Source organism: Chaetodon auriga, chromosome 3 (assembly GCF_051107435.1).
Source record: "Chaetodon auriga isolate fChaAug3 chromosome 3, fChaAug3.hap1, whole genome shotgun sequence".
NCBI lineage: Eukaryota > Metazoa > Chordata > Actinopteri > Chaetodontiformes > Chaetodontidae > Chaetodon > Chaetodon auriga.
This window is the reverse complement of record NC_135076.1, coordinates 10,696,485-10,711,994: the sequence shown is the minus strand read 5'-3', so window position 1 is coordinate 10,711,994 and position 15,510 is coordinate 10,696,485. Positions and strand designations below refer to the sequence as shown.

At 43.5% G+C, this 15,510-nt stretch overlaps 1 protein-coding gene across 4 annotated transcripts in view; it reads right to left on the bottom strand.

The window, feature by feature from the left end:
- The window catches only part of lrp8 (low density lipoprotein receptor-related protein 8, apolipoprotein e receptor), a 156,892-nt gene that overhangs the window by 15,964 nt on the left and 125,418 nt on the right, over positions 1 to 15,510 (bottom strand). For all 4 annotated transcript variants that reach the window (XM_076724006.1, XM_076724017.1, XM_076723988.1 and 1 more), the window contains exons 10-13: positions 9,414 to 9,585; positions 6,627 to 6,851; positions 6,335 to 6,453; positions 4,654 to 4,793 (exon numbers count right to left, since the gene is read on the bottom strand). In XM_076724006.1, coding sequence (XP_076580121.1) covers positions 4,654 to 4,793; positions 6,335 to 6,453; positions 6,627 to 6,851; positions 9,414 to 9,585 — 656 coding nt within the window. The remainder of the gene's footprint in view (positions 1 to 4,653; positions 4,794 to 6,334; positions 6,454 to 6,626; positions 6,852 to 9,413; positions 9,586 to 15,510) is intronic.

Here is a 15,510-nt window from a genome sequence, read left to right as displayed (position 1 = left end):
TATCTCTGCGTGTGGTTCAGTCAAAGTTGTAATCCACGCTCTCCATTTGTGCCGGGTTATCAGCGGACTTAACCCCTCTCTCACCTTCTCCTCTTCCATCTTTCACTGAGCTCTCTATTGCTCCATCTCGCTCTCACTCAGATTCAGATAGCCTTTACTCATGTAACAATGAAACAATGAAAGACAAATATCAGCCGTGTTTGATAAAACAGTCCTCAAATCTATCCTTCCATCTCTCCCTTTGCCTTTCTGTCTCTGTGGATGTCTCTCTCGGTCTGAGTCAGTCTCTTCTTCTCGGTTTTTCTCTTTCATTTCCTCCACCGTCAGCCTCCGCGTCTGCCACTTCTTCTCACCTTGAAAGCTCTCGAGCAGCGATGCAGACCTGAGCAGGTGAACGCTCTTCATTGTAGAATCAGGGTGACTCTTCCATGTGTCAAAGGATAGTCTAGAACTGAACTTAAACACATGCACAAGCTGTCCTGCACACACGGCATTGCATCACTTCAGGCAGAGCTGTGTCTGTCTGCGCTGTCAAGGGGATGAGACGACATCTAAATGGATATGAAGTCTATTTAGGGTCAAGGGGAGAACAGCCCTTGCTGATTCTGTCCCAGATGAACCTTCAGACAAATGCTGGGCCCTTTTGATTGACACGTCTGCCTGATGGGCTGTCTGTGCCTGCTGCATACTTAGATGTCATGCCAGAACACTACAAATGAAAGCTCACACAAAGCCATCCCACTCAACTTCTGAAACCTTTGATTTTTGGCCCTTTGATTGGTATTCTTTGTTGTATCAGCCCAAGTTATGAAAAAGTAATGTAGGCCCGGTGCTAAATCTGTGTAGGAATCAAATGATGTTAGGAGACATTTTGTGTTAATCTCCACTAAGCTGCACAAAAGTATTAAATCCTGTTTCACCCACACAGGTGTTTCCAGTTATCTCAGCTGATTAGACTTGTCATCTGGGCTGCGAGCGAGGACAGATAGGGCTTGACTGCCATTTTCCTCACTATTCTGTCACACGGGCTCCGTTCTCAATATTCACTTCAACTCATTTCATTGATCCCTGTGTGACTTGAATTGAAGAATGTGTTCTGGTGTGAGTATCAACCATCTCAGGCAGACATTTGACATCCTTTTTTGGTGCGGGGTGCTATGCAATTTCAGTGGACTGAAGGCAAATTATGTCCATATTTTAAAGGCCTGGATTCAGAATTTGGTGGAGAAATAATTCATTGCAATGGAATTGCCTCAATCAGAGGATTAGCTTGGGGAGGCAAAATTAACTTTGGTGAACTTTGACGCTCAAGTTCACGATCAATATCAAGACCGTCTTGACAGAGCTGAGTTGTGACGGGACAGAGAGTCTGAGGGTGCAAAATACAGGAAGTTATTGTAGCTTCTTGGCTGTGTTGTACCATTCAGAGGTTTGCTAGCAAGCTAACCGTGAGCTCGCTGAGTACAGAAGTTCACCAACCAGCCCTGAGAGAACTCACCACATCGGCAAACTTCCGGTCTGTTCTGTTTTGATTCAAGCCAATGTCACCTTGTGGTGTGACAAATGCAGTTTGGCACGCACCTTCAAACTGAGCAGAGGTTCAATCAAATAGAATAAACAACAACATTTGTATGGATGTGCAGGACCTCTGAAACTTGTTTAAATCCTCCTGAGGTGCCGAGTTCATGGAAAAAGGACAGCACAGCTATTATTTTCTTCCTTCTTGACTGTGTTTATTTCCATTGTTTTTTTTTCTATTCAATCCCCATCCTCCTCTCTGCTTCTTCTTCCCAAACTCATCTCATCCCCTCCTCTATCCCCTCTAGTCAAACAAAGAGGGGATAAAGAGTAATGCAATGATACTAAAGCCAGAGAAAGAGAAAACATTACGCTCTGCATGCCTCTGCGATCTACATTTCCTCAGGGCTTGGTGTCTAGGCAGGGGGTTGACACTGACTGGAAGGATTTGTGTGTGAGTGTCTTTTTATGTGTGGCGTGTTCAGACTTTGATATAGGAACCCTGTGTCTTTCCTCTGCAGTGTTAAGAAACATTAGCGCATCGGCACCGATGTGAAGTTTGCAGATGATATGCTCGAGTGGAATGACTTCAGCATTCACTGTGTCTGAGGATTGAGGAATATGTGAGGCTTTTACACGCTTTCAAACTCACAAACCTCATATCTGTCACATGCTCGAAGGAGCTATTGTTTGGTTATGTATGTATAGAAAGAGAACGATTATGAATGGTGACTTCATGCTTACATATGATGATATGTGACTGCATGTGAGAAGCATGAGAGCGTAAGAATATGAATAAGCGAGTGATAACGCTTTACATGTGACCTTATGTGTGTTATTTTTGTGATCTTCCCATATAACTTTAAAGTGTAGATTCACAGTAAATGTTCAACCAAATAACTTTATTATCAAATGATGTGTCGGTTGATCTCTAGATGACTGTCTGGCCTGAAAAATGTCAGAAAAGAGAGAAAATTGCCTTTTAAACCAAACCAAATCCTCATATTTGAGAAGGTACTTTTGCTTGAAAACTACCTGAGAGTCAAAACAACAATTCACCTAATCAGCTAATTGTTGCAGCTCTATTAAGATTCTTCTGCAGACTGAAGATTGCCATGCACAAAAAGTCCAAGTCTGTATGCAACCACTAAATTATTTTCACCTCTTCCGTGGCACACAACCAGCCCTCATCAAATCAGTCATCACTCATCAATAGCCCACTTCTTCTTCAATGCATTACACGTGGATTGCTGCAGCAATGGCTTTGATGGCTTTGTAATCATCACCAATCTGGTGCTACAGAGTCAGTAATGGGAAAAAAACGGCCTGAATAATACAACTATTATTCTTCTTATCAACATCCTCATGTCATTAAATGCTACACTGGTGTAAAGTATGGCAAGTTATACAACTCTGCTAAACTGGGCCGAGTAAGCGGTTTGACACAGACCACACACTGAGTCAATTTCTCAGATAAGACACAAACTAAATTAAACAAACAAAAACAGTTCTGTGTTTCAGTTTACAGCTCGAATCAGGCAACTCCAAGGAAACAAACTCCCCATTATCGGTCTGCTGGGACCAGGACGATCTGCTGCACTGCTAAAGGATTTTTAATTTGGTCTGTATCATAACCAACAGAACAAAGACCAGAGGAGCTGGGGGCTATTAATCTCTAGGGATGAACTTTCAGTGCTTCCACACATGCAGGCACACTCAGCAGGACATGATGGATGTTCCTTCTTCCCTTCGCTTCTCATCATCACAGTGTGTGCAGCAAAGAGAGGAATCGAGAAAGCACTTCCTACGGTTCACATTTCACCTCCCCCCCCTCATCCTCACCCTTCTCTCCTCTGGCTCTCTTTTCCACCTTCCACATCATCTATACTTGATGGGCTCTAACACACTGACTCACTCCTGCCTCAATAAATACACTCAAATTAGTTTCATCGATTGCTGTACTCTACTGTGACTCTACACTTGTCAGCCCTTGAAAAGATAATGCCTTCACCGGCTTTATCTTGCTACTATACTTTTAAACCATTTCTCATTTCTTCTCAATCAGTCTCTCAGTCGGATTGTCTCAGATGTTCCTCCTTTGACTTATTTCTCTTTCTCAACTTCTTGAGCTCCCACACTTCTTTGACCAGCCGCTCCAGAGTATGTGTTTGGTACAGTAACGAGAAACACCACAGGTGACATGTATTCATCAAGAACATACGTGCACATACATCCACCTATGATAAGGAAGTTAGCCAAATATTTATATAACTCTAGTTATAAATAAAGCCATAACAGCTTGCTTAAATTTGGCTCACCAAAAATCTAGAAATATGCTGCCAAGATGGGAATCAACAAACGAGATATGAGCGTGTCATCCAAGAGGCAGAGATAAGTGAGGACAGACCTATTTTCTGTGTGTGTCTACCTTTGGAGGTCAAATGAGGACGTTAGCATGCCTTTCAGGTAGAGGCCTCCTACAAACACTGCCAAGTGTAATAAATAAATATTCATGCTGTACTTCAAGGCCATCATTCCCTTGTTCTCTTCCATTATTGTGCTCAGCCTCATTGAAGCCGTTCACGCAGGCTGGTCTGAAATGGACTGTAACCTCATGCCAGAACAAGTTGTGTTTATTCGTATGCTGTTCTTTCATTGGCCTGACATTTTCTTGGATTAAGGTACTTATATCTATCTGAACAAGAGTGGGTTTGAATGTGTTTTTATGAGGCAAAGCTCAGTGGTGCCTATGGATATCTCAAAATGCTAGACTCTGCTCGACTGCTGGTGGAAAACTTTCATACGAATATATTTGGCTGCTTAAGAGAACCCTTATTATCAGATTATACTTTGCAAAAATGCGGGAAGAGTCTCTGTGACTTGCTTTTCACAACATGCTGGCATGAACTAAAAGCAGCATAAAAGCAAAAGCTACCTTGAAGGGAGGAAATCAATCTAAAACCATCTGGCAAGCTTTGGAAAATGGGATGCAGTTAAGTGGTATAATAGAAGCTACCTGAGTGGTAAATTCTACTTTTTTGGACTAACGAATAACTAGTGCACTGAGGGATTCAAAGATCTCCAACGCCATTGGCTGGACTGATTCTGTGGCTGTATTTCAATCTCAATCTGTACCTCGAACACAGTGAGGGCGAAGGGGTGTCCCAGGTGGTGATGGGAGGACAGCAGCACTTTGCGGTTGTCCCCGTTCAGATCCACACTGGACAGCAGGTGCAGCTTGGAATCCACCCAGTAGAGACGCCTGTTAGACAAGTCTGAGAGGATGAAGGAGGAAAAGGAAAACGAGACGAGAGAGAGGGGGAAGAATGGAGAGAGAGAGAGAGGTCATTCCAAGAGAAAAGGCCTAGGGTGAGAGGTGTATGAATGTAATGGCCCAGTAGCCACACCATCAATCTTTTTTGACACGACGGCCGAGGCCCTGCGCGGAGAAAACACAGATGTGATTGGAATATTGCCGGTTGACTTCTTTGCTGGGGAAAATATATGTGACCTTGAGCAAACTGATTAGTCTTGAAGGAACACTTTTTTTTTTGGTTACACTGTTTTACCACTCTATCACTGTGTAACAGCCCCCAATTCCATTTCTGTGTTATGGTCATAGGCCACAAAGTAGTTGTTGTGCTTGACACGAAAATGTACAGATTGAATCAAATTTGACAGAAAGGGACATAATCTGAGTACAACTTTGCCTTTGCCAGTTGTTCATCTCAAATGAAACATTTATGATAAACTATTTACTTAATGGATTTCAACTATGTAGTAAAGAACTGGAGTACAGGTGGAAAATAGAGCGGCAGAATAAAGAAAAACAGCAGTTTAACGCTCAGGTGTAGTGAACAGAAAAATGCTATTTACTTGGATTGCACTGATTAAATTTGTTTTTGCTAACATGAATTCAAACATTCCAGATTAGCACAATAACGGCAGTGACAACACTGTGATTTCCTTTTTAGTTTGATAAGGAAGTGCAAAAAAAAAAGTCTACTTTAATTAAGCAGATGTTCGATCACAGCACAAAACAGGCAAGTCAGCCGAGTAAACTTAGAAAAGAACTGAAGCAGCACAATCCTGCCAAAAGAGAAAAAAAGAAGAGAAAAAGCAGATTTATTTTCATTCACAGCTTCACCTCTCATGACTCAGACAATCACCTGCTCTGTTTGCTGCTCTGCGTGAAATCAATGACCAAGTGAAAATAATCCACCCCTTCTTCCCGAGCAGTATCGTGTGAGTCTGGCCAACTCTCTCATTCGCCCTACTCCGAAAAATAATTTGTTTTCATACAGATGTAGTGACACCTCAATTCCACAGAGTGTGGCAGCTGTGTGCCTCTCTTTCTCCTCAGGCAAAGGCAGCGGAGAAAAATTGGCTATTGCCGCTGAGGGAGTTGAATGGGACGAGGTATCGACGGCGCGGAGCGTCTGGCTTATTAATTCGGAGGCCGGTGTTCTGTGGCTTGATTGATGAGACGCAGACACAAACTGAGCTATAACAATAAGAGCTACTCAGAGGTTGCAGCACCCCTAGACTGTTTTCTTCTCTCAGCTCTGGCTGTTTGTCCCTGTTTTTTTTTTTTTTTTTGCTCTCTGCATCTCTGTTATTGTCTCTTTCTTTCTACTGAATGTACTCAAACCATTTTTTTCTCTCTTTTTAAAAGCAAAATCAACATTACGAATTTGTTTAGAAAACCGATTTCAGAGCTGATTGATCTTCCCGTCCCTGTGTCCTCCTGTGGGGTTCACGTCCTCCTCAAAGGGCCCTGCATGTTCAAAGTTGCATGTTTTCTGTCCGTCCTTACCCAGCGTGATTCCATTGGGCCACTCGATGTGTTCGGACACCAGAACTTGTCGATCCACTCCATTCAACCCAGACTTCTCAATTTTGGCTTGACCTCCCCAGTCTGACCAGTACATAAACCTGCAGAAAGATACATCCAGCAGTGAGATACAGATTTGAACAATTCAGTAAAAACAACAAACAAACAACTAATATGCGCCTGAATGTACTCTATCACACAGTTTCCCTCTCTGACTCGGCCTTTTCACTCAACTCCTCTGCCATCTTGTCACCCTCAAACCTCTCCCACTCACCCTTGGTGTGGATCCACTGCGATGGCCCGCGGCTCACTCAGCTCAGTGGCTATCAGCACTTTCCTCTTCCTGCCATCTCCTGAGGCGACAGAGATGCTCTTGTTGCCCGAGTCGGTCCAGTAGATGTTCTTGTGGACCCAGTCGACGGCCAGGCCTTCCGGGGAGTGGAGCGAGTCGATGAGAGTCACCTGCTCCGATGAATCGCTGGCCTTGTTGATGTAAGCACTGGTGGACGGTAGAGAAGAGCTGTGTCATTCAGCGTCGTGGAAACGACGAAACAACCAATAATTTAGGAGCTAGGGAGACATGAGACAGATCCCCCACAGAAGTTGTACTTGTTTCTGTCTGTTCCGGTCTCCTTTCCTTGTGAACAAAGACTTTAATGTACTACATGCCGAGTTGGGAACAGGTTTTCTTTACTCTAGATAATGCTACGTATGTCAGGGGCACCCAAACCAGACATCTGTGTAACAACCTCAGGCCTCTCACCAAACAGCACCTCCCAGGGAGGAAGAGTCTGTCTCTATCTGTTAGCATCTTCCAGAACAACCTGCCTCCTCCTCTGTTTTTCGCACTCTGAGTCTCTCTGTCTCTTGTCTTCTCAAGCTCTCTCCATTTTCCTCTGGCTTCCCACTTGCTGTCTGTCCATTCTCCTGTCCCCATCTGCTTTTCACGTTTCCCTTCCCCCACGTAACATCTTCAGACATAGCACGTTACTGTTTCCACGACATGAGGGCTATAAAACAAGACAATACAAGACAACCCTGTAGAAAAGGCGGGAAACACATTGTCCCAATTCATACCTCGTTGTAGTATACAAGAAGGAAGTACAGATGGGAGGGGCGGCTTAACTGAAGGAGAAGGCTGGTGAGGTAGCTGAAGTGAGGGATGAGGTAGAGACGGATGAGTCAGCAGATTGTGTTGTTAATTGGCTGTGTTACTGTTTGCCACAGAAGACATCTTCATCTATCGGGGGAGAGTTAGCTGCTGTCTCGCGATAGATAATCTAAAGCTTGTCTTTCGTGTCCTAAGCGTTACAGCATGAATCCAACACCTGTCTCTCACGCTGGGAGCAAATTAAAATGAGAGCTCGAGCAAAGTGGATGTGGATGAGATCCCTTGTTGTTATTGGTGCAGCAGTGGTCTAATTAGGAATTGCAGATTACAGACAACCGCGGGTGAAAAAATAATTTACACAGATTACTCCAATATTTTCCTTTATTCATATATACTTTGAAAGTATGAGTAGTGTTGGTACTATTCATTAGGTCCTTATTTCAGCTCCAAATATTCAGGCGGACTGCAATGAACAGGCTGGAGGGACGACTAGAAGGCAGACTAGAGCAAGGAATCAGACAGAGACAGATGAGTCCAGGACCAACGAGCAGATGGCATCTTTAGTTGTCTGCATTTTTGTTTGCAGTCAACATCTCCATCAGAGGGAGTTAAAAAGTCATCGACCTGTAGCTTTCCGATAACTACGAATTAGCCTGGAGAACCACACCGTCACAGTGAGAATGAGGGAGTCACTGTTAAATATACAGCTATTTACATTTGGGAAAAAGCTCCTTAGGAATGTAACCCATCAGTTATCTTCAACGACAATTGAGCATTTTATTAGCCATTTTCCAAGTTGTCTGCATTCATATACAGATATCTGTCCATAGATATTAGCTATTCTCCCTCCATTCTTGCATCTCAAGTTGTAATCAGACTGCAAACAATGAGCAGTGCACAGAAGAAGAAGTCTTCTCTGTTATCTGGATATCCGCTGACTACACCGGAAGCCCTGGAAAATTGGCCGTTGCCCCCACAGGCTGAATCCCTTCAGATGACAGCCGATGAGTTTGGAGATTGTTTTTGACAAAGCAGATATGCAGCATTGTGACAGAAAAAGCATAATCAATCAAAATAATCAAAAGAGCGGACGCTCTAAAATGTGCCTGCACACAGAGTTTGGATTGTACGACAATCCTTCAAAAATTATATCACGCAAGACGAAATGAGCAGCATAAATGCACTGAGCTAAAGGATGAGAGGGACGCAAACACAACCAAGAACAACTCCAGCTGTATAAAGTCATTTGCTGCTGGACATTTAAAATGTATGAGTGTGTGTTTATTGCTGCTTCCAAAGCCGAGTTCATCATGACAAATGAGACAATTTGTCCTTTCTCTGTCACAAGCCCTTGAGTGTATCGCTGAGTTTGTGCGCAAGTGTGTATTTGTGCATGCGTGTGTGTATGCAGATGAGTAATGGTGGTGATTATTGAGGCAGTGAAATTAGAGACAGCATATGGCTCAGCTGAGATGATAGAAGGCCCCTCCCACTACCTGCCAGCCAACAGGGCGACACACACACACACACACACACACACACGTAATATCAAAGTAATGATAAACCTAAAGCATGTGTAATTGTATGTGTGCACATACTGTATGCGTGTGAAGGGCAAACAGCTCCACCTCTCACTGTCAGAGAGATGACACAGCCCTCCAGGTGTGACAGACACACACACTCGCTCAGGCACACTCAGCACACACACAGCCCCCAGGTGTGTTTGTCCCGGTACCAGAAGGCGTGACAGGTTGAAGCAGACAAGATGGATGGATAGAGGAGAAACAGAATGACAGAGTGAGCTGAAGCAGGAGGAGACGGCGTTATCCAAACTCCTAAAGTCATTCGTGGCATAAACAGACTTCACTCTTAGTCCAAACAACTTGCATCATGGTTAATACCACAATCAAATGCACTGTGCATTGCATGTGTGTGTGCGTGTGTGTGTACCTGTATATTTTACGATGATATAAATCACACCAGAACATCTTGTTGGTGGACACGTCTACATCCAGGGCCACGGCGTTCTTCAGCGTGGGAACCACCTGAGCGTATTCACTCTTCAGCAGGTCAATGCGACGGATCTCATGACGGTTGGTGAACATCAGGTATGGACTCTTTCCTGAGAGAGAGGTAACAGACATTTGTGTCACAATCACGTCTCTTGATCAACATTTTCTGCTATTTATTTCTTACCTGACATCGGTAAGATTGAACAGAGAGGTCATAAAGCACAGGAGGTGGGTGGAGCCCCTTGATGGCCATTAACTCATTATTGTAACCCCAAAAGAGCACATCTATCATTCTCAAGCCGCTCTCTTCCAGACATGGCCCATTTGCAGTACTGTCAATCATAAGTGTGCTAGTGTATATGTGACAAGGAAACATTTGCTGACCTTGACAATGACACGTCAGTTGCAGCACACAACTCATATCTGTGTTTGAAAAGTGACCCTGCATATCTGCATCTGTGCTAATATACAATCCGCAGAGTTCCTGAGGCAGACAAGGTCACACTGACTTCACACCGGTGCTGCTCACAGGCAGAAGTGTTCCATGTGATTACGTGCTGTCATGTGTTAGCAGGTCAAGCTACTGGTATCAAAAATAAGTGTCCCACAATATTTTAAAAACATTGAACATTTAAGAACAGTGAGGTTCACATGACATGACGCTGGGAAATTAGACAACCCCCACTGGGCACCCCCCCCCCCCCGCCCTTGGAGCCATAATCCAATAATTTTAAAAATCCTGTTCAACCAGCTATTCATTGACAATTGCAGAACCTGTTTTAAGCTGGCTATATCTACCTCATGTCCACTTTGACTGTGCTGCAAATCAGTCGGTGTGTTCCAGTAACTTCTTCCCTATGACGTGTACATGGAGCAACAGCATTCAAAACACACACACACTGGTGTCTACAAAGATACCACGGGTGGTGTTGAGCTGTTGACTCTTATTCCCAGGAGGGAACATAATGTAAGAGGTCTTGTTTTGCATTTGTACAGTTTAGGACCTCAAAGCATGTATTTTTGATGATGTGAGCATAAATAAATCATCCAAATAAGCCATTTAAAAGGAAAATATATTCCGTAGACACACATGCACAAACACACACACACACACACACACACACACACACACACACACAAATGCGCATACACACCCGTACACAACACTTTTAGCACAACATAATGCTGCTCAATTAATTATTCATACAATTATGTTCTGCAGAAAAGTAATACATACATTATATGAGGAGGCCCAAACAGAGCAAAGAGGGCTGAAAAAGAACATATCCATTCAAAGAGCACTGACTTCCAATGTGTGTGTGTGTGTGTGTGTGTGTGTGTGTGTGTGTGTGTGTGTGTGAGCGTGAGCACGATGAAGCAATGACGCACAATGTGCAGGTGGATAAAGTGGCCCAAAAACTAGACATGACACATTGTTCTATTTTTAGAGCAACAGCATATCATAAATGTGTTTTTGGGTTCTCTTCCTCAGGCGCGTGCTGTTTGCTGGCACATTAGTTACCCGGGGCACATTTTTCAGGAGGCTGAAGGTGAGCGTGACTCAAGCATTTGAATAATTCTCATGACAAGGTCAACTTCATCTTTAGTACACACACAGACAAAAACACTGTTTGTGCACATGCCTGAAAATGGTATTTTTACCTGACATACAAACCGCACATACACGAGCAAACAGATGGAATTTGCCTACATTACCATCTGCACTCCAACAACGTCCCTTGATTTTTTTCATTTTGCCCTGGATTTCTGTCTGCCTGCCTGTTCCCCCTCTGCCTCTTATCTTTTACTCTCTTTCACACAAATATCCCCCCATCTACTTTTGTAGCACCCTTCATCCTCACTTCAGTTTACTCCCTGCACACTGTCCAGCAAAGCAGAACTGCTACGGAAAGAGGCTAAGTTGGGCAACAGTACACACACACACACACACACACACACACACACACACACACACACACACACACACCGCAATAGGATTTCTCAGCCGCGGTTTAATACGGGCTACTGCACAAGGAGAAAATATAACATCTCTACTACTGTTTGGATCCAATCATTTTCCTCTGACTACTAGGTTTGTAACCATCAATTTTACCTGCTGAGAGAGAGAGAGAGAGAGAGAGAGAGAGAGAGAGAGAGAGAGAGAGAGAGAGAGAGAGAGAGAGAGAGAGAGAGGCACAAGCAAATGTAATAGATGCAGGTAGAGTGAAGAGGAGTTAGAGGATGTCATTGGGGAGGAAGCAAGAAGGAAAAGACGTCAACAGATTGAGTAGGAGGAAAGAAAGACAGGATGAGAAAAAGAGAGTAAGAACAGTCGAAGTTCGTGTAATGACGACAGAGATAGATTTAACTTCGCTTTCATCAATTCCCCGATTCACTTTTTCGAGACAACATCTCTTATCCCTCATCACTGTTGTTGCAGCAAATATGTCCTCCTCAAGGCAAAACAAAAAAAGCTGAGTCACTGTTTTCTCCGGGCTGTGGCACTACAGATGTCATCAAAAAATGCAATATTATCTCTCCGCAATAGATTCCAGCAGAGCAACAGTCAGCTTTCTTAACAAGAACAGAGTCCCCTTGATATACTTTCATCTGCACTGCCAGTTCAGTGCCATTCTGCCCCGTTAGCCAATTAAGATAATGCAGTGAAAAGATAAATATGGGCTGGGGAAATGCCGTCAGGCTCTGCAGGAGCATTGATTTGATTCACACCAAAGCAGATGTTTATGTTGTGGAGATATGCAAAGGAAGAGGATGAAAATCCGACATAAAGACAGGCAGAAAGGTCAGACAGAAAGGCAGGAAACTTTGCAGGGTGATGGGAATGTGTAGCTGCAGCCCGGTGTGAACCCGTGCGAACGGACCCACACTGGATGAGGTTATTAGGATGATGTTATGTCTGGAAGAAGACACACATGGCTAGGTCAGCCATGCTCGTTAAGACATACACAGACTATGCTACATAATGATGAATAGCTGCTGCAGCAGGGAACAGACACAAACCGTCTGTCAACAACTTGTGCCAAATGTCACAAAGTCACCCTACTTGCCGTCCTCCTGACAAAAGGAAGTTATACAATGCTTCATTATTTCTGTGGCGGGAGGTCAGAGTCTCCACCAGAACTTGCTGCATTTTCCTCTAATGAAAGTGTAAACATTTTTTAACTTTTAGTGCACCTGCATCTTAATTATTAATTCTAAAGCTTGATACGTCATTGAAAGAACAAAAGACATTCTGGATAAATATTACCAATTTTCCTACAGGCAGACAGAATAAAATCTTATGTGCTCATCCATAAAACTGCAGGAAAAACTTGTGAGATGAGATTTGACAGTGTTCCACAACATCTTGGGTCCCATGGCGAAATCTTTTGACAATGGGGAAAATCTGACCACTGCTTTAAACCCATTTTGAAAAGTCTGTGCTCAAACTGTCAAGTGTGGCACAAACTGCTTCTGGCACTGTGGTTAAGCCCCCCAGTACACTGTAGAAGAGTGAGAGGGAACAAGGAACAAGGAAGGAAACAAGAACAAAATAAGAAAGCAGGACTTTGGTCCACACGCGGTTTGCACATTTCCTCTGCATCTCTGTGACAGCGTGTCCTCCTTTCATCAAGCAGTTTGTGTGTGTACCTGTAATATATTCCATGCTGACACGTCTTTCACTTCCTTATCCTCACTCCTGTCTGTAAATTTCAACTTTTTTTTTTGACTGCCTTAAAGGGCTCACTTGTCTGTACGTGGATGTTACTTCCAATTATTAACCACTGGGACAGGAAATAGTCTATGCTCATTAAAGCTAGTTAGCAGAGCCAGTGAGGCATGCTCATAGTTTTGAGTGACACTTCAAATCTGCAGCATGGTTATTTGTTTTTCAATCATGTTGAATCCAACAATGACATTATGATCACTTAACTATTCACAAAAGTAAAAATGAGTTTATCAATTAGTTTTATTACAGCAATTGAAGTTCCAGCTGCAGCATTAAACTGATTTATTGGCATGTTTCATTTCAAAAAAGGACAACAAATTTGGACACTGATGACACATTTTTCTCCAGAAATGCTGCTGTGGTAATTCCATCTTTGTGCTGACTGATCAGTTGTGACATAAAATAATGACAATAATGAGGAATAACATTACAAAAGTGCATCCTCGTCGTACTTTGAGAAATGGGGCCAGATGTTATTTCCCTTCATTTATGCTTTCATATTTCCATCCCTCTCTTTCTCTTGGTGTTGGCCCCACTGGACTCTACTTTGCATCATCTGTGATTGACGTATGACAGACGACCAAACTGGTCAAGAAATGCCTCAGAAACTGCCGTGTGCATGGAGCGGCCCTTATTCTCATTCCTCATACATAAAGCAAGCTCCCACGCTCCTTCTCTCCCTCTGTTACGCATAATAATAACAACTCAAGTTGACGACTCAGTGAGTGGCATCACACCCATAAAGGTGTAAACACAAAAACAATAAATGCAATTAGTGTAGAGCAACTATTTCTTCAGGGGGCTTAATGGATGCTGTACTAATACAAACACACGCACACACACACACACACACACACACACACACACACACACACACACACACACACATACATAAACACCAGCTCAGAGGAGTGAACGCATTATGACTCCAACCTGGGACTTCACTTTTAATTAGCATTGCTGGTGTAACAGTTGCACATTACTCTGAAATTAATCTGCAGAGCCTGAATGATGTGTTCGGATTAGAACGAAACGCGCTCTCTGTACATCGGAGAACGTGAAGAGTGGCTGTTATCTCTCAGCTGAGAGTAACTCCTCTCGCAATTATCCGCACAGGCTGAACAAACGCAAACAAGGAATGTGGGGGGGAAAAAAAGCTATATATGGCAACTTGAGGATGACATTGTGTTCTGCCGTGTGCCTCCGAGATAGAAGCACAAATAACAGGCTGGCATTTTGCAGCCCGAACTTCAATATGTGCAAATAATATTGGCACTCGGCATGCGTCGCATCTCATCACAGGATGTGACAATCCTCCAGGCCAGCCGGTCGCAGGGGAACTGTGTCTGTGTGCGAACCTTGACGTGACTCTCCAAAATCACTACATGTGCATTTATGTGACCGGAATTCCAAATGTATACGTGTGCCGGCGTCTCAGGCCATGCATGTGTGTGGTTGAGCGCACGTATATGTGTGCCTAGGAGCGAGTTCCCAGGCAAATGCGGCTTCATTAAGTCCACATTACGTCAGCTTCAGGGAGCAGACATATCTGCAGTTATGGTCCCAGCCCTATTTGTGCCTCTGAATAAATGAACCACAACATAAACAATAATCCTGTCACATTTTCTGACTCTTCCTCTTTCTGTCTCCTTTGGCGTGCTTTAACATATTCCGCATATCGGCAGTGTGGATGCTTCTCTACATCACTTCAATGAGCAGAGAGAGATTCATACAATGCATCCATCATTTTTCTCCATCTTTTTCTCCTCCGCTTGCCCCACCCCCCCACCCCCCACCCAATAAATGCCTGGGTCTGACAAGGACTGTTTGCTCTGCCTAACGGTAATAAAGATTCACACAGAGAGACATGAAGCAATCAATGGTGGTTTTCATGCCACTTAGCTTGAGAGCGAGGGCCTGTTTTCTGCTTTAAGCTCTCTCATTACCAGACCAGTTCACCCTATAATGACTCAACCTAAGACCGATGGCGGTAATCACTAATAACACTCTTTTCTCTCCCTTTTTAACACAAAGAAAATTTAATTTGCTGTGTAACTCAATCAGTTAAAGGTCTCATTCCAAATCCGAGTAAAAGGGTAGTTGCAAGGCACTGATACTGTCGGAGCAAGAGGCTACGTATGTCTCCTATAGAAATGTATAATGCAGATAAAGCACGGATAATGCACTGATTATTGTTTGTAATCCTCTCTGCAGGTTGTCATGGTCCAGCTGTGCCTCTCCTTCATTCCTTCTGTTCCTGCTTTACCCCTCCAATGTGTTTCTTGTTGGTTTTCTCTGTCTTGTT